Source organism: Lycorma delicatula, chromosome 8, assembly GCF_047948215.1.
Source record: "Lycorma delicatula isolate Av1 chromosome 8, ASM4794821v1, whole genome shotgun sequence".
NCBI lineage: Eukaryota > Metazoa > Arthropoda > Insecta > Hemiptera > Fulgoridae > Lycorma > Lycorma delicatula.
In genome coordinates, this window is record NC_134462.1 from 107,150,489 (window position 1) to 107,171,089 (window position 20,601).

General features: G+C 30.7%; 1 protein-coding gene across 5 annotated transcripts in view; it reads left to right on the top strand.

The window, feature by feature from the left end:
• Window positions 1–1,022: 1,022 nt before the first annotated feature.
• Csp (Cysteine string protein) overlaps window positions 1,023–20,601 on the top strand; it is a 123,360-nt gene continuing 103,781 nt past the window's right edge. For 3 of the 5 annotated variants that reach the window (XR_012757520.1, XR_012757521.1, XM_075374256.1), the window contains exon 1: window positions 1,025–1,247. Coding sequence is in view for 3 of the 5 variants with exons in the window: in XM_075374256.1 (XP_075230371.1) it covers window positions 1,228–1,247 (20 nt within the window). In the remaining 2 variants the exon portion in view is untranslated. Of the gene's footprint in view, window positions 1,248–20,601 lie in introns of all 5 variants that reach the window. The other 2 variants (XM_075374258.1, XM_075374257.1) reach the window with 2 other exon arrangements.

Genomic DNA, 20,601 nt, shown 5'->3' on the forward strand with positions numbered 1-20,601 from the left:
TAATTTTCTCGGTACAATTAATGAAGCTCTTAAAGTTAAAAAGTACCTAGTATAATTTTTTTAAAAAAACGTTCTTACACAAACACACTTCGAATTAAATATTGTATTCTTAACTAAAATTATCCTTGTCATTTATAAAAGGCAAAAAGTACATTCCATCACTGGTTCTACTAATCTTTCATGGTGGGTATCGTATTCATTATTGAACTAAAATTTGTTATTTTCGTTGTTTTCAAGTAAGTAATCATTATATTTTTAACAGAATCTGTTTAGTCCATAATATTAATAGCTGAAATATTACAAAGATCGTGACCGTTACAAACTACAGAGTTGTCATAGTTATGCGGGGACGGCTCTGGCGACACTTGTTTTATAAAACGATAAATATCAGACTGAAAAAAATGACAATGTCAGAACTCATTACTTCGATAAGTCGATGATAGTTTTGCATCAGTAATCAGCTAATGTTCTCAGAGAGAAATTTTCGCAGCTGTGTGAAAGTAATATCTTTTAAATCTACGGTTTAATGTCGGTACTACGCCCTCAAAAGTTATTCTTAATGTACATATTGAGTGGTACGTAAGTGTTTATGGTATTTACAAATACCACAGAGGAGATCAGAGGACCACTGTAACAATAGCTGTGCAATCTATGTTCAATACTACCAGCTAGGATTGACGGTTTTTGGAAAGAAGAAGTTACTTGTATTTTCTAATGTTCCGAAATTATCTTTTTTCTAACAAAAATAGAGAAATGTAATGTAGAAATTGAAAATTTTTATATTTTTTCACTGATATTCAGTCCCCAGAACTACTAATAATTGATTATATAAAAATGTATTTTATATATATAATGTAATATATCAACTAATATTTTTTAATTTTCTCAAGTTTACGAGGGATATACAGTTTTATCTTGTTTTTAAAAATAATACTTTTTTGCTTTATAACGGTATGGTAATATTTGTATCATTATTTTGCCCTATATTAATTCAAAATCGTACGGAAAGTGAAGTGGTATGCGCATTAATTTCGCTCGCTTTCCGCAGTTGATGGTCGATCGACAACGGTGTAAAGGAACAGCTGGAACGGGTAGTGTCGTAGGAAGATTATTTGGACCGCTTGTCATTGTTGAAATTAAAACAGGACATGTTGTAGCAGAGTGTAGACAGTTAAATAGTTTTTACGGAATTATTTGTGTTGTTTGTGTTTAGCTTATTATACGACAATGGATAAGCGAAAATTGTCGTAAGTATATCAGTTTTCTACCATTGACAGCGCCCATTACGTATATTAACAGGCTTTTTTGCCTGTGCTATGACTATTGTAAATATTATCGATGCAAAGTGTTTTTCATCTTTATGAAATTATTATATACATCGGTTTTAAAATTATGAAACGATTGCATGTATATTAATTTATTCAGATTTTTGATAATTAGCTTGTGTCGTTTTTCACATTGTGGGTTTAATGCAGCTTAAATTTATTGCCGTATTATTAGATTGATTTATCAAGTATTGAACTATAATATTTATTTAATAAAATTCGTGTGAAATTACAGTATAATCGTAATTTTAACCCAAATTATAGAAAATAAAATCTAATTGTGCAATTAGTTACATGTGGTGAGTCACATTTGGTGATACATTGTAAAGGAGATGTTTTATAAAATGTAGATGATCGTACCATATCGTAAAATAAACGTCTACCAAGCGTAATTTGTAATTTACTATCTATAGTATCAAATGTTTTCTTTCCGTTATGTAAATTTATTATTACATAATACTTAGATGTAGATGGGCCAGATTATAATTTAGCAAATAAAAAAAATCTATTCATGGAGAGTGAAGTGCTATACTTCATGGATTTAGCTTTCTGTAATAAATTACTGAATGTTAAAAATATGTAGGAAACGATTGTTCCTGTATATATTTACACACAATCGAGACTGTTATTATTTTTATTTTGTTCAAAAAACAAAACTTAAAAAAGTATTAAACTTAATTGCCTAATATTAAATCTAATTATTGCTTAAAAAGTAAATTGTTTTTATGTTTTGTGTTAAATTAATATGGTAATTATGAGCAATTACTTGATCAGCTTACATTTTTTTTCATACTTTAATACACCATAGTAAATATGATTAGGATCAGGAAAACACAAGATTTAAATGTCAGAAAGCAGGTTTGTATAACAAGTGACTTGTGAAAATTAAAAGTCTGCACTGCATTATTAGTATTCAAGTCAACTACCAATTAGTTTTGTTAGTTATGGCAACCTCTTAAGATGCTAATTCATTCTGTGGAGATAGGTTAAGGTTAAAGTTTTGTGGGGAGACAAATAAACTGTAACTAACCTTAATAGTCATCAGAGTCAGATACTGAAGATGACTGATGGTGCTCTTCATAAGGTCTGTTGTACACATTACTAATAGCATGGAATCTAGTGTAATATCTCTCTCTCTGTAGAAACTACTTTTCTGTTTAATATAAATTCAGCCAGGTGCCCCATAAGATGGTTTTAATTATTCTCATATGTTGGTAATTTACCTCTAACCTCCATTCACAAAAGTCTAATTCTAACCCTAACTTCTCTCCACAGAATGGATTAGCATCAGACTTGGTAACTCAGAAAACTGACTTTGACCTTGCACAGGTCAGATGCTATCAAAATCTGCTTTGTAACATTTAGATCTTGTGTTTTCCTTATCCTAAGCATATATACTGTGGTATATTAAAGCATGAATTTGTGTATAAGAAGGTGTTTTTTTGTATATTTGTAGATTTTAAGGCAGTCTTGATAAAGTGAATAGGAACGCTCTGTTTACAAATTCTATGAAATGGGAGTATTAGTTACATTTATGAGTGTTTTAATAAATCAGTGGAACGCAAAGCCTATGTAACAGAGGTGCATGCTATCACAGATTTCATTTTCATTATTTGTAAATGATTTGAAGAATTTTATAGGAGAGGTTCTGTACCCAGAACAAACATAAAATCGCTGTTGCTCTATCCATGATTTGATGATTAGCAGATTTCTCACATACTTAAAGAAAATGATGAAAATTAGTAAAACATGAGAGTGGTTTTATGGTAATGTTGAAATAGAAGTGGTAAATAAAGATTAGTATTTTGAAATTGACCTTAATAGTGCATTTATCATTTCAGAAAAGTATCGTAGAAAGGGTGTACCAGTAGTAAAAGAATAGCTTGAATAATTTGAGGAAAAGTTTTGTAATTAAAAATTAAGTTCTGTTAGAAGCAAAAAGGGGATGTTTATAAGGTGGTGACACATTCATAGTCAGTTATGGGGTTTCAGAGATAGAAGTAGAAGCATTGCTTTTTTTTTGTTTAAACATTATTGCACTTTGCAATTGCTACACCTATGATATTCTAAATATAGTAGCAGATTGTGAACCAATATTTTTTTATCTGTTGAAATTAAAATTTCTACATATTTTAAAAATACTGGCAATGCCTGACTGTCATTAGCCACATTTATTAGAAGAATATGTAATAAAACATTCTGTGGTATGATTCAAGAAACTGTCTTTAATGCGAAATAAGCATAGGACTATGTGTAGGGTTATGGAAGAAACAGATTATAAGTTATTAGAGATAATGAAGTTTGTAAGCAGTATTGTTTGGAGCGGGTGAAACGGTTATCATTTCTTAAATGAGTATATATGATAAATTAAATTATGTGGCAGTAAAGAAGGATGTTTGAATGGTAAGTGTAAAAGAAATGAGATGTTTTTGATATTTAGAACTTTTGCAGATGTGATAGAAAAGAGATTAAAATGTGTATACTGTATAACTGTAGAGAATGAAAGTATTATTCATTCTATTGGAAGATGTCCATTTACAGCAAATATAGTCATTCTTTAGGAAGTAGACTTCATCAGACTTCAACAGATTATAAGTTATTAGAGATAATGAAGTTTGTAAGCAGTATTGTTTGGAGCGGGTGAAACGGTTATCATTTCTTAAATGAGTATATATGATAAATTAAATTATGTGGCAGTAAAGAAGGATGTTTGAATGGTAAGTGTAAAAGAAATGAGATGTTTTTGATATTTAGAACTTTTGCAGATGTGATAGAGAAGAGATTAAAATGTGTATACTGTATAACTGTAGAGAATGAAAGTATTATTCATTCTATTGGAAGATGTCCATTTACAGCAAATATAGTCATTCTTTAGGAAGTAGACTTCATCTTACCGAAGACCTCAGCTTATGTGATTGAATGCTTAAATGGAACTCATTGCTGGTTAATGTTGGTATTTGTAAGGGAAGCAAAGAGGTATATAGCAAAATGAATGAATGAGAATAGTATGTTGTTAGTACAATAAATTGAAAAAAATTAATTGTAAGTGAATGAATTGAAAATATAAGACAGGGAATGTATATAAGGTATTGTGGTTTTTGGGTATATGAGTGCAACCCACCTGGTTGGTCTGGTGATGAACTTGTCATCGCAGATCAGCTGATCTTGAAGTCAACAATAAAAAGGTTCAAGTCCCAGTAAAGCAAACCTTTTATACAGATTAGGTTCATATACGGAACCTTTTATACGGATTAGGACTTGAAACTTTATACTTTTATATGGATTTAAATGCTAGATCAGGATACCGGTGTTCTTTAGTGGTTGGGTTTCAGTTAACTACACATGTCAGGACTTACAGTGGTTCCAGAGGCTGAACAGATAAAAAAGAGTTAGAAAGGGTATTTTTTTCCTTCAGTCATTTGACTGGTTTGATCAGTTCTCCAAGATTCTCTATTTAGTGCCAGTTGTTTCTTTTCATTATAGCCCCTACATCCTAAATCCCTAAAAATTTGTTTTACATATTCAAACGTTTTCCCCATCTACATATGTCTCCAATATTAAAGCGATTATTCCAGGATGTCTTAATGTGTGGCCTATAAGTCTGACTCTTCTTTTAACTATATTTTTCCAAATGCTTCTCTCTTCATCAATTTGCTGCAACACCTCTTCATTTTTGACTTTATTCACCCATCTGATTCTTAACATTCTCCTGTAGCACCACATTTCAAAAGTTCCTAATCTTTTCTTCTCAGGTACTCTGATCATCCAAGTTTCACTTCTGTATAAAGCTACACTCCAAACATATACTTTCAAAAATGTTTAAATTAATTTTTGATTTAAGCAAATTATATTTTTGACTGAAAGCTTGTTTCACCTGTGCTATTCGGAATTTTATATCGCTTCTGCTTTGACCATCATTAGTAATTCTATTTCCCAAATAACAAAATTCTTCTATCTCCATAATCTTTCCTTTTCCTATTTTTATATTGAGTGGTTCATCTACATTACTTCTACTGCATTTCAATACTTTTGTTTTGTTCTTGTTCATTTTTATGCAGTAGTTCTTGCGTAGGACTTCATCCATGCCATTCATTGTTTCTTCTAAATCTTTTGTACTCTCAGCAAGAATTACTATATCATCAGCAAATTGTAAAATGTTTATCTTTTCACCTTGCACTGCTACTCTGGATCTAAATTATTCTGTAACATCAATAACTGTTAGTTCTGTGTATAGATTAAAAAGTAACCAGGATAGGGAACATCCTTGTCAGACTCCTTTTTTTATTACGGCATCTTTCTTTGATTATTACTGTTGCAGTTTGGTTCCTGTAAATGTTAGCAATTGTTCTTCTATCTCTGTAGTTAACACTAAATTTTTTTAAAATGCTGAACATTTTATTCCAGTCTACGTTATCAAATGCCGTTTATATATTTGTTTGTTTTTCTTTAATCATCCTTCTGCTATTAACCCGACTGCTAAAATTGCTTCCCTGGTCCCTATACTCTTCCTGAAACCAAATTTGTCTTCTCTTAACATTTCTTTCACTTTCCCTTCAATTCTTCTGTACAGAATTCTAGTTAAGATTTTTGATGCATGAGTAGTTAAGCTGATAGTTCTGTATTCTTTACATTTACCTGCTTCTGTTTTTTTGGTATCATAATAATAATACACTTTTTGAAGTTTGATGGGACTCCCCCTTTTTTGTAAATACTTTACACCAGTTTATATAATTTATCACTTCCTCACCTGCATTGCACTGTAATTCTGCAGATATCCTGTCTATCCCAGGAGCCTTTCTGCCAATCAAATCTTTTAATCATCTCTTAAATTCTTTTATCAGTATTGTTATCTCCCTTTTCATCCTCTTCTTCCTCTGTAACACCAGTTTCTAATTAATTTCTTCCATATAACTCCTAACTCTTCAATACATTCGACCCACCTATTGATCTTTTCTTTCATATTATAAATCAGTGTACTATCTTTGTTTAAACATTATTAGATTTCAATTTATGTACTACAAAATTCTCCTTAACTTTGCTGTTTGCTCCATCTATTTTACCGATGATCATTTCTCTTTCCACTTCTGAAAACATTTCTTTAATCCACTCTTCTTTCGCTAATTTTCACTTCCTGTTAATAGTATTTCTTAATTGTTGGTAGTTCCTTCTACCTTCTTCATCACTAGCATTCTTTTACTATCTACGTTCATTCATCAACTCCAATACATCCTTTGATATCAAAGGTTTTCTACCAGTTCTCTTTGTTCCATCTAAGTTCGGTTCTGCTGATTTAAGAATTTCCTTTTTAACATTTTCCCATTCTTCTATATTTTCTACCTTACCTTTTTTACTCAGACCCCTTGCGATGTCCTCCTCAAAAATCTTCTTTACCTCCTTTTCATCAAGCTTCTCTAAATTCCATTGATTCATATAACACCTTTTCTAAGTTTTATAAACCGCAATCTACATTTCATTATCACTAAATTATGGTCAATATTGATATCTGTTTCAGGGTAAGCTTTGCAATCGACCAGTTGATTTCTAAATCTTTGTTTAACCATGATACAGTCTGTCTTATACCTTGCAGTATCATCAGGCTTTTCCATGTATATATTCTTCTACATGATTTTTAAACTAGGTGTTGGCGATTATCAAATTATACTTCGCGCAAAACTCAATAAGTTGGTCCCTCTTTCATTTCTTTTACCCAGCCAGTATTCGCCCGCAATATTTTCTTTCTTGCCTTTTCCAATACTTGAATGGCAATCTCCAACTGTTATTAAATTTTCATCCCCTTTAAATGTCTTTAATTTCTTCATATACACATTCTACCTCATCATCATCATGGGCACTTGTAGACATTAGCAATCGTTGTTTGCTTAGGTTTTGATTTTAACCTTATTAGAATGATTCTGTCGCTATGCATTTTGAAATAATTTACTCTCTTCCCTATCTTCTTCTTCATTATGAAACCTGCTCCTGCCTGCCCTTTTTTTGAAGTTGAGCTAATTATTCTAAAATAATCTGACCAAAAGTCGTTTTCCTGTTCCCACCAAATCTTGCTAATTCCTACTACATCTATATTTAACCTATCCATTTCCCTTTTCATATTTTCTACCCTACCAACCTTTTTTAGACTAACATTTCATACTGACTCGTAGAATGTTATTTTTTAATTTTCTGGTGACCCCTTCCTTAGTAGTCCCCACCTGGTGATCCGAACAGGGGACTAGTTTACCTCCGGAATAATTTACCAAGGAAGGCGCCTCCATCTTTGTTACATGATAATGGAGAGAGGTACATTTTCTTTGAAAAAAAAACTGTAGTTTTCCATTGCTTTGAGCTGTGCAGTACTCAGAAGATTGAATGATGTTATGGCCGTTTAAGTCCTTCTGACCTACTCCCTTAACAAGTACTGAAAGAGCTGCTGCCCTTTTTCAGGAATCATTCCTTAGTCTGGCTCTCAACAGATAGCTCTCTGATATAAGGATCTATGCTCTGGAGTAAAAAGGATCTATGAGTACAACAAAATTTGGAAGGTTGATGTGCATTTTTGTGTACGAGGCAACAAGTATACAGGTAGAATAATAGTAAATAGAAATAAATAAATATATATATATGTTGAATTGAATGTATATATAAAACATTTTAGTTCTGCTTAGATTTAATTAAAATGGTGTTACTGACCTTGTACTTGTTAAGATATTTATTTGTTTTATTTGAATATCTTTGTCATATGTTATGACAGCAATCTGGTGATTTATTGTTTCGTTAATAGGATTGTATTTTTAGTTACTTTTGATTATTTTATACGTACTGTAGGGTTTTACATTTATAGGTCAAAGGTTATAATATATATCCTTGTTTAAAATTTACTGATTTTTTTATTACTATCTTTACTTTCAATATTTTAGTTTTTTTTGTGTAGTTAAGTCAGCTTTGTAGACAGTTAAAAGTATCTTGGTCATTTTATATATTTTTAAAACATATTCATTCTTTATCAAAAAAAGTTTAGCCAGTTGTAGTTTTTTATGCCCATCATTTACAATATATGTAGCATTATATATTTTCAATTTAGCTTCTAATTTGTTAGATTGTTGGGGTTTTTTTATAGCCTACTTATTTTTCTATTCAAAATTTATACTTTGGGAAGTGGCCATGTGGCTGAGAAAAATTTAGCACTCGCTCTTTATTATATTTAATCATATACAGGTCAGTTACCATTTATGTGAGTGCCATTCAATAATTATTGACCAGTTTCGATGGTGGAAAATCTCTAATACAATTAACTGAAACTGTCTAGCATTCAACTTTGCCCCCGACAGAAATATCAGCTGTTCCAAAAAATTTCCATTATTGTAACACAGTTTGGTTTATTTCAAAATGTCAGCTCCAGTTGAAACCTGTACCATTGAACAACATGCAGCGATAAGATTTTTATTTTATGAAGGTGTAAAATCGGCCAAATTTACTCACTATTGTTAAAACAATATGATAAAATGTGTACGGACTGCAAATTTTCATATGGATTAAAAATCATTTAAATTTTGGCAGAACAAATGTTTCCAATTTTCTTAGTAGTAGAAGACCCGTGCAAATTTTGATCGATGCTTTTTAAAATCATATTAATGATCATATTCATGAGAACAGATGCATAAATTTTGAGAAATTGCTGAAATTTGTAGTGCAAATACAAACACTGGCCCTTTGATTATCCATGATAAGCTGAATTATTGCAAAATATGTTCAAGGTGGGTTTCGAGACAGTCGAATCAAAATATCAAAGACACCTGTATTCACATTTGTACAGAAATTAAAAACAGTTTTAAGCAGAAGGTAATGCTTTTTTAAATTGCATGATAACTTGTGAAGAAAATTGCATTCATTATTTTGAGGTGGAAAGGAAAGGAATGTATGGAAAGGAACATCCAAGTTTGCCCACCAGGAAAAAATTCAAAACTTATGCATCAGCTGGTAAAGTGAAGTTAATAGTGTTTTGGGACTATAAAGCTCCAATTTATTGAGATTATTAGGAAGAACAACATCCAATCAACAGTAAGTACTACTGTGACATGCCAGAAAATAAAGTGAAACCTGCATTAAGGAAGAAATCTTCTGATTCTCTCTAAAAAGATATTCATTATAATTGTAACCTGTATACTCCTTAAGACACTGGAAGCTGCATTGGATCGGCGATGTTGCCACATCCACCCTACATCCTGATCTTGCACCAACAAATTTTTTTAGTATGATTCTATAAGAATTTTTTTTATGGAACCAAATTCAGTAATAATGAGCAGGTCAAGAATTGAATTCAAGAATGGTTTATGACACCAAGGTGAATAAGTCTTGATTATTAGACAAAAAAGCTTACAGAAAGATAGGACAAGTGCCAAAATGTACTTGGGGGTTATGTTGAATAGCAGCGTTAGTTTCATTGCCATTGAATAGGTGATTTTTCTACTGTCAATTTGTCTCTAATTATTCAATGACCCTCATATGTTTATTAATATTTAAATTAGTAAGATGTTGGTGATGATTATTTTATTTATAATTCAAACGATTTTGGATAAATTTTATTGTCATGCGTAATTGTAAGTTAATCTACTTTTTGTGATATATCAGTTTCCACACCTATATTTTATCATAATATAAATAACATCTATCCAATAATTTTCTTAATTTTTTCCATGCCATCTTAAATGTGTTTTATTCCTTTCTTGTTTTTATTCCGCTCTGCAGGTTGCTACTTAAAAAATTTCTTGGCATTCAATTCAACATTTACAATATTAGATATCCATGCCAATAACTGACTTGTAAATCAATCTTGTTACAGACTTTCCACTTTCTGTCACTACATCATTTTTTATTTGTAAATTATAGAACTTTTTAATGTATTTTTATCTCAAGAGCTGTCACATTTTTTCTAGCTTTGTTGATAAAGATACTTATTCTCTTTTAGTATATGTTTATAATTATCCTAAACGTTCATTTATCATCATATCAATCTTGATGACAGAATAATAATGTTAAATAAAACAAATGTGTCAAATTTTACCTGTAATTTGGTGATATCTACTCTAAAACTATATAAAGACTTACTAAGGATCTGGCTCTAATGATATCAGCATTATTTGTCTGTATTTCTGATGGAGAAGAAACTTACCAATAAGGGATAGCTTCTGACTGCCCCAACTCTATTTAGCCTCCTGACTAGTGAAGCTTGCACCCGGCTTACATTATTGAAAGTATGATCCATTATGTTTTGTGCTGTATCTGTAATTGTAATAAATTTTTGTCATGAATAAACTGTACTGCATTAAAAACTTTCCCATGCAGCCGTGATATGTAGTGACATCTCAATGATGGTAGTAAGAGTAGTAAATGTCACACGAGACTCTGCGATGTAGCTGAGTGGGAGTAGGAGGTCTGTCTGCCTCTCCCTTGTAGACCAGACAACCAGACCGGAGTCTGTAAATTAACCAAGTCTGGGGTTTGAACTGAAAGTTGAGTTCACTGAGGGAACTAGGACTAAATTTTGTTGTTGCAAACAACATTTTTGGTGTTATGTTGTTTTTCAATTTGCCTCGAATCTTTGAGATATTGTGGCTCAGTAAATTTAGAACTAGGCATGGGGTTCGTGCTTCCGCAAACTTGGTTAGCTAGTTCAGAGGGCAACGATGTAGGACATTCAAGATGTCCGGACGAGGCCTGCAGCGAAGGCAAAAGCAGAGTTTAAAAATCAGTGATTTTTAAACTCTGCTTTTGCCTTCGTTTAAAAATTTAAAGTTTAAAAATCACCGATTTTTAAACATGGCTTCCCAATGAGGCCTGGCTTATTACTGTGAGATGTAAAAAGTTAGAGGGTGAAAGACGACTCCTGTTAAAGCACATAAGTGCTAGGAACAGGAGGGTGGTGACGACTGGAAGCGTCACAAGGTGGGTATTTTCCCCTAAGGGATTGGCATGTATTAAAGAGTTATTGCTATGGAATTGATCAGTGCTATGCAAACATAAGAGTCTTTGACATCAGTCACTCTGGGTACTTTAGATTAACAGATTGATTTCTCGTGTTACTTATGGATACTTTGATGTCACCTTTTGTGTTATCGCACTGTTTCTTAGATATATTGTATGACTTGATGAAAATTGATTTGGGCATCATAATTTGTGTTATGGGTGATAAAAATAGTCTAAATTTATAACTTTTGTAGTATTTCACACTACTGCCTGAATTTTTGTCAAATTGGGGGAGGTCTGTCCTTCAGTCTTGATTACTTTTATTTTATTTATATGTTATGCTTCTTTATTTAAATTGTGTTTTGTTTTTAAGTTTTTCTCATAACTAGATTATACTGTTATTATACATAACTATTATATTTTTTTCCTTAATTTTATACTCCCCATTGATCGATTTTTTGATACATATGTTTTTGTTTTCATTTGTATAGGGTCCCTTTATAACTTTTATTACCGTGTTGTAATGGAGTATTTACTACCATTAATGTTCTTCTTTAGCAGTTTTCTGCTTTCATTTTTTTTTATAGATATTTATTTTGTGTAATTTTTACTCAATATTTAATTTTGTAAAATTAAATAATTTTAATTTAATTTATGTAAAACAAACCTGGCTTGTTGTTACTTTATTATACTTAAAATTTATGTTAGTCAAATATTTTGCAAGCCATTTTAAGTCATGAAAAAGGTTTTTGAGATTAACCTAGGTAATTTTATACCTTCAGTCATGTGTTCAGTGTTTGGTCTTGAGATACAATAGCAAATCTGTAATACCTGGTATTACAGTTTCTTGGACACTTTGCCATATTAAAGTTTGTGATTGTAATTGTGCCATTTAGTGTAATTATTACTAAGTAGTTTTTAAACTATTTTTTTGGATTAGATTAATATCTAATCTCCTGCATAATTAGTTGTAACATAATGAGTGGATGTTGGGATTCTGGTGATATCTTTAATGATAGGAATTAAAACGAATTAGATTGAAGTTGAAGTTTTTTACTCGCCTGCACGCAGTGCTGTCATCAAATAGTAATATAAACAAAATCTTTACCTCAGGCCGGCCTGAAGTAGCATTAAAGCAATTAACTTGCGAGTTGTAATCAGGCCATAAAATTTTGAATTATAATATGTCTGAATAAGCCTGTTATATGTTGTAGAGCATTTTAATAAAGAAAGGAAATATGTATTATATTTTTTTTAACATTTATTAACAAACAGGCGTAATATGCAGTGGGCTCTAGACTCTGATAATGATTCCATTATAAAAGATTTAGCATCAGAGAAATCTTATATGACATACGATTTAATAATAAGCAAATGTGCTGCTTAATGGATATTATTTTATCATTTTGACAAAAAATGATAAAATAATCATTTATTTTATCATTTTTAATCATTTATTTTAGTGACAAAGAATGAGGCTGGTGGAATCAAGGGTACTAGATTACATATAAGTACCATTAATTTCTGGGAAAATGTAGCTTCTAGTATATTTAATGGTGAATTTGAGTCTTTACTTTTTTAATTTAAAAAAAAAATTGAAATTTTACTCAATTTTTATTTAAAAAAATCTTATATTGTGTATTTGTTAATTTTTTTAATTTTATTATACTTACAATGGCAGTTATATAATTTTTTTTTGTACAACCGGTTTTAGGCTTAGCCCATCGTCAGCTACATTATATTAATCCATAAAGTCCACATATCTTTCAAAATTCGTATATAACATAAGTATTACATGAATTTACTTTACAGAAAAATTTTTCCTGTACCCCATTCAGTATGCACATAAATATGTATTCAAATAATTTTCATTAACGTCTTTGAATTGTGAATTACTTTACAGTTATTTTTTATATTTAGTATATTGATGTTTTACCATTATTTCATGTGTTTAAAATTTTGAATAATTAATATGGCCTTCAATCTCTTTTTTTTCTATATTGTGTAGTTTATGATGCTGCTGTGATAAAAGTTGATCCTGGACCTTATCTAGCAAATGCTAGGGTAGTTCCTTTTTTTATCTATTGTCTAGTATATCTACTAATGTGATCTGTATAATGTATTATTTTGTACTGATCAGAATAAAATATAATTTATTTATTTATTTGCTGTTAGGGCTTGAATGAATAATATTTGCTAATATTATCTAATCAATTTTTTCTGAATTTTAGAAACTTTTATTTTGAATTTGTTTATTATTAGTGTTTACTGCGAAAATTTAAAAGTTTAACATTGATAGAACAAGCTGGTGTAATTATGGTTATTATTTATCTAGTGTTATGCTTAATTTGATTTTACTTTTAGGTGTTTTCTTAAACTTGCCTATAAATTTTCTTCCGGTTGGATGTAAAATTTGTTGCTACTACTGCATTTAATTTTGTAAATTCCTCAACTATTTCCTAGATTTTCTGTCAAGTGTTGGTAGTTTTAAATGATATAATACCATCGAGCATTCATTATTAATAATATTAAGAAATATTTTAGTATATTCATTTGAGATACAATCCTTGTTCCTTTTTTTATTTTTACTTCTCTTTTGTCTATGTGTACTGTGTCAATTATTTCACTATCGTTTTCATTCACGATAATCTGTTTTACAGCATCGAGTTCATCCTGATAATCTCGATAGATTGTTAATAGTATTAACAACAATAATAGTATTAACAATCTAATCTTGATAGTATTGTTAATAATATTTTAAAGTGAATATTTCTGAAGATTTTTATACTCTAATATTGAAAAAAAAACTGTCCAGTTTTCTATCTCTAATCCAAAATCAATTTTATGGCTGATATTATTCGCGTATTTAAGTAAATTGTTTTATTTGTCTTATGGACTAACAAAAAACTATATAAAAGTATTATTGTTTATATATTTAGATTAAGATAATTTTGTGTAAAGATTATTACAGTTTGACTATAAACATTTATTTTCACAACAGTTAAGGTAAATTTAAAACTGGTGTTACACTTAGTTAGATAACTTAGCTTGGATCTCACAGCAAGACCTTTTTACTCAAAAACATATTGTCAAAGATAAAATGATTTTACATGTAGAAACAGTAAAAATATTTTTTCTTTTAAATCTTAGCTTTTGGTAAATTATTTTTAAATATTTTAATTTATTCTGTTATGGGATTATATTGTATACAAGTTTATGATGTAAAGAGAAGATTTGTTATTTTATTGTAATTGGAAACTCGATAACACAAATGAAAGAAGTTACAAAATGAATCTGAATTAAGTCAATACAAACTTTTGACTCTGTTTATGCAACTTGGAAACATTGAAAAGTAAAAGTGTCAGGAGACACAAGTATTGTAAAAAAAAATTAAAAAAAACTGGCTGGTGTCTTTTTTTATTGGCATCCTACCATTGTAAGAAATACACTTGTTTCAACAGTAGAACTGCAAGTGACAAGAACAGTTGAAAGCATTTTTGTTGATTTTGTGAAACAAAGCAATTAGTATTACGTGTTCACATTTTAAACAGCATTTACATATAGTAAAACCTTTCTAAAACAGAAAGCAATGAGATGTAAAAAAGATTTTCTTGCCAGGTTTCAACTTAAATAAGGGCTGTTTGGTATCGGTAGAATTGTATAAGATTACATAAAACTCTAGTTTAATTATAATTACTTTATTATTAAAAAAAATTAATAAATTTAAACACGTAAACAAGTTAACAGACTTTTATACATTTTCATTAATATAGTGTTTCACCATTGATCTGCGTTCTTTATACTGTACGTATGACAATTTGTTCTATTCTACTTACTTTTATGTCACTGTTACTAACTTCGGACAAATTATTATTCCATGTTTTGTATTTTTTAAGCATTCAAATCAGCTGTTAAATTAAATGCTAGAAATTTCGCCCCTAACATTCTAGCCTCTTGCAAGGCTTGAGTGAATAATTTGTCTAAAAATTGCACCCCTTTCGCTCACACATTTACAAACTACCCTGAAATGGCATTGGTAACCCTAGTTAGTGTTTATTACATAGTTTTTTTTTCTTTAATCTGTTCACATATATTATTACATTCTTATTTCATATTATGTCGTGTTTTGTTTTGGTAGTATTATTTTTAAGTTTGTATGATGATGAATTTTTATTGTAATCCTCTACTACTGATTAATTGAAATTAAAAAAAAATGGGTTGCTGAATTTTAACATTATTGTCTACCCATTCAAGATGATGAATGCTTGAGATGCCTAAAAACCACTGCAACCAATGAAACCATAAAAAATTCCATATTGCCATATTAAATGATTGGCGACTGAAGCTGTGCAAGCTATCTGAGATTGCAAACATCTCAATAAACCATGTCCACTACATTTTACATGTTATTTCGGATATGGATGCCGTATTTGTTAACAGTTGACCGTAAATGCATTAGACTCAAAGGTGTTTAGAAGTATTTAAATATGATTGCGCTGAATTTCTTCGATATTCATTTTATAACAGTAGATGAATCATTGATTCACTGTTGCATACCAGAGACCAAACAGTGAGTGAGTGGATGCATGTGAAAATGGGCTGAAGAAAGCAAAAATGGTTCCATCTGCAGGAAAATTCATGGTTAAAGTTTTGGGGGTTCTTGTTGTGTGGTGCCCATAGATACCTGGGTCATTCATTCCATATCAAGTGGACCAGGGGTCCCCAGTCGACAATCTCCAAACATATTCAGATTTTGCGTGGACATTCACTGTGGCTTAAATACCATTTTACCAAATTGTAGCTCTATCTGCTATTGCTGATTTTCTGTGATCTCTTGAAAATGGGTACTTACTGGTTCATGCATACATGCAAAAAATTATAACTTTGACTTAAAATTTTGAAGGCAATAATAAAACTATAGGTTTGAGTGTTAATACTTTTGGTTAACATTTTATGCTGAATTCAAATATGTTATTCACAAATTTCTTTTAGCATCTGGTTTTGAGATACAACAGCTGAAATTCAGCTAAAACGTTGTTGCAACATTTTGTAAGTCAAAGTTTGAGCTTATATAATTCCTTATCTAGTACTTTAATCAAAATGAGACTTTGTAACCTGTAAAAGGGCATAATTGTGTACAACATCCTAAAGTTTCAAAGCAACTGAAGGCTTATGTCAGGAGATATTCATCATCAAATTTGTTAAAACATTTTTTAGCTCTATTTTTTACCCATTTTGAAAGCTTATATCTCAGGTATACCTTCTTAGATTTTACTAGTTTTATAATAGAGCACCTTTTAAACTGAAAATCCATACAGTTCGATTTTTGATTCGTGGTTTATACGTGGCAGGAAAAACAGTTGAAAGATAATACATCTTTCACACAGGAGCAAGTTTTCCATATTGTATATGAATTAAATGAATACTCTGATATTACTTATGATATTACTTAATAAAGAATACTAAATGAATAGTAATTCTTTATTAAGTAATATCTGTTTTACTGCCTATTAATAGAAAGTTTGTAACTGTATTAGATGTACCTTGCCTCCTATTGAATGCAGAGGAGACTAATTATATCTGTTACGGCAAGCATAATTTTTTAAAATGTTTATTACACGTACACAAAAATACTAAAATCATAAACAAAATTAAATTTTTGTTTCTCAGTCATAGACTGATACTGTTCTGTGTTCTGGATACATATATTGTCATCCTGATTATGTCGTTGAGTGTGCTTCAAGGGTAGCAAAAATGTGCTGTTCTGTAATCCAGCATGTGCGCTTTGTAGGGGGCCAATGATAAGAATGAGCTGCACCATGAGGGTGCAGCTCAACTAATAAGGGCATCATGTTCTTCAAAAGATATATCATGTTTAATTCCAATCCACCAAGTATTGTCATATATGCAAGCCACATATTGGCCTGATTGCAAGCTGGTATACCTTGAGTAGGTTTATCAGTTTTGGGTCAATCCATTTGAAGTATCCCAAAAAAACGTAAGCTGCTTACTCGACCAATTCAAAAGAAATTGAAACTTTCCACTTGTTTCCTACATATTTCGGGTCCTTAAAACTACTTTTTTTAAATTTTTTATTTAAGCAGTTTACCTGTGGCGGCTGTTTTTTTGTTTTTTTTTCAGTGCACACACCTATTTTTGGGTTTGTCAGGGTATACGAAAAAAATCATAATTAAAAAACTATTGGTCCTGAAAGAATGAAACAAAAAGAAATTTATTCATATTTTCTCAAGGTAAAAGATTGATCCAGTTCTTTATTTACTTATCTCTCTTCTTTCTATGAGAACATTACCAATAAAGTTGAACATGAAAAACGATGAAATTTCACTTTTGGTAGGCTGATTTTTTTTCAAGAGGCAGGGTCTTCATCTTACACAGTTTGAATTATTTTTTTATATGTAGGTATATGTTAGAAGTTTTACCATAAATAGTATTAATGGTGATATACTTAGCTATAAATTTTTACGAATTTTTGAAAACTAATTTTACAAAATTCAAATTTTGGCTTATAACTCTGATGGGGCTTGTAATGAAAGTCTCAAATTTGCACAACTTGCAGTGTTTTTGTAGATGTTAATGGCAAATACCAATATCTTTGGTATTTTACTAATAAGAAAGTTATAACCTCCCAAAAATCATGAAAAACCTGTTAAAAGCGATACTATTTTGACTCGCTAAATAAGTGCTTCAAGTGGTTTTTTTTTGTCTTCTTTGCACTTTACATTTTTTATATTTAGCCTCTATGTTGTTGAAGTTGATGCTTTCAATATTTTTAAAATAATTTTTTAAATTATTAATTATAGGTTGTAATTTAATGATGATATAACTAACACCAGTAACCTAATCCAATTTTGATTCAAAAATGCTTCTAAAACTTACCCAAACTGAGATTTCAATGGGTAGCCTTCGTAATTTTTCAAGAATTCATTTTTTTTTAATATTGGTTTATTTTTGCAAACGCTATTGAAGAAAAAATAAATTGCAGCAAACTTTTAATTATTCTTCAATGAAATAGCCTGTTTTGGTAGCAATGAAAGTTTATTATTTAGTGTGGTTAACCAACAGGGGCGATATCTCTTCTGATAATTCTGCTGAAATTGTGTGAGAACGACCCCGTCACTGTAGTTAGTTAAAGTGATGTCAACTTTCATCAGGACTTTGCAGGTCGGTACCAACACTTGTTGAGACTTTTGAAGTGATGTATGTGGTCCAGCATGATGGAAAACATGAACATGCACATCATCATTTTCGAGGCCAATACCATTTCTCTTATCCACCACTGATCGTCATAAAAGAGGCTTTTTCTTTAAGTGTAATTGGTACAATACTTGACACAGGATGGTCTTCACAGTCCTTGGAATCTGAAGTAAAGTAAAATCTTACAATGCCTTCTGACACAGGAACGCACTTGTGGTAGCTTTTAGTACCAACAACTCTTTCGTAGCAGTCAAAACAGTTTTTTAGAGTTTCTGAAATCTTAGTATCTCATCTAATAAAATCAAAAAATACTTTGTTTTTTAGCTTGTGATTACAAAATGAATACACTTAATCAATGTTCAGTATCTGACTGTTTAATGGGCTTTGCCACCTTACATTTTGTTGTTTCTCCCACACCATTGTAGGCATTTTTGCACGGGATGATCTAAAGAAGTGCCATTTGTCTTCAAAATCGAAGTCTTTTTTGTGGCTGCACAAATTAGCAAAATTCTTTTTATTTTTATTCTGACTTGAAGCACCCTCAGTAAGATGAATTTTTTAATGTTTTTATGTACTTCCTTGATATGGTCTGTTAAAAGTTTTTGAAAGCAATAAATTTTTGCTGTATTGTGCTTCAAGTGATTGCTTAAAATACAGACACTTTTATGTTGTAATATATCATTCTCCTTGAAATAGAACACAAAAGGGTGAACTGTGGCTTGGCTGTTGACCCAGTGGAAGATTTGTATCTCATCTTGAACAAGAAATGAAAAGTTTTCTGCAAAGTTTTCAAACACCAAACATTCTTCTTCACCTAATTCTGGTTTTTTCTTCTTGAAAAACTGAGCTTGAAATTTTGACAAGAAATTGTGAGTTTTCAGCCTTTCCAATTTTTCCACTAATGATTCGAAAAGCTCATCTTGGCTTGTAGAACATAATCATCTCTGCCCTATCAGCTGTTACCCACTGTTTGTACATTATTTTATCTGGCAACATATACTTTTTGGAAAAGTTGAGCATGTTAAACACTGCCTGCTTACCTGGACATTTGGTGTACATACTCATCATACAGCTGTAGTTATCCTTGTCGCAAACATAGATGTCTACTAAGTCCTTATAATCAACGTTAAGTTTGGGACCATCAGGCATGAAATTGATGTTTTGGTGGTGGGGGCAGACACAAAGTATAAGAGTTCTGGATGCACCAGCCAAGATACACCATTTTGAACGGAGTTTGCAGAACTTTGATCTTCCAATTTTTGCAGTTTATTTAAGTTCATCAGAACAAGGCACTTTTGCTTATACATTTTGAAGCCATCAACATGCATGCTAACACAATCTTTTTTACTGGACACAGCCTGCTGTTATTGTCATCTTCATAAAATAACAACGTTTTTAATTGTGTTGTTACTAATTCGTGTTTTATGTCTTTTACCCAACTCCAGTAGATTGCCTTGCTCATTAACTAATTTTCTAGGGAGTCTAACCAAACGCTCAGACACATTGAATTCTGATGTTATTTTAGATCTGGTCCAAGATTGGGGAAGCAAATTGATAATTTTAACCTTATCTTCTTTAAAAGCAAGAACACATTTTTCATTTAGTTTTAAAATAAGATCATCCTATTCATATGAAGAAGATTGAAACGGATTTTCATTTTCAGATACCTTATTTTTTTAAATTTTAATGCTGAAGGCGTTTGATCCATGCCAAATTTTTTCAATTTTGATGAAGGTGATATACCCAAAATTCTACAAGCAGCATCCAATTGTTCAATATTGTGATGTGGGCCAATGTATTGCTCTTGATCTTCACATTCATAAATTTCTTGTGCTGTAGAAAAAATACTTTTGAAACAGTTAACACAAAGAGACTTTCCAGGAACTAACTGAACCAATGTGCCCCTTTCCCTTGTTTAAAATTAACATTTATAAAACATTTTATTAAAATTAATAATAATTATTATTATAACAGTTAAATAAGTTTGTTTGTAAGTGGATTTATATTTAGGAAAAGAAAAATGCTATAAAAAAACATTCAGTTAAAAGGAATAATGACTATTAGCTCTCACAACCCAATCTATTGTTTCACTGGGATCAGT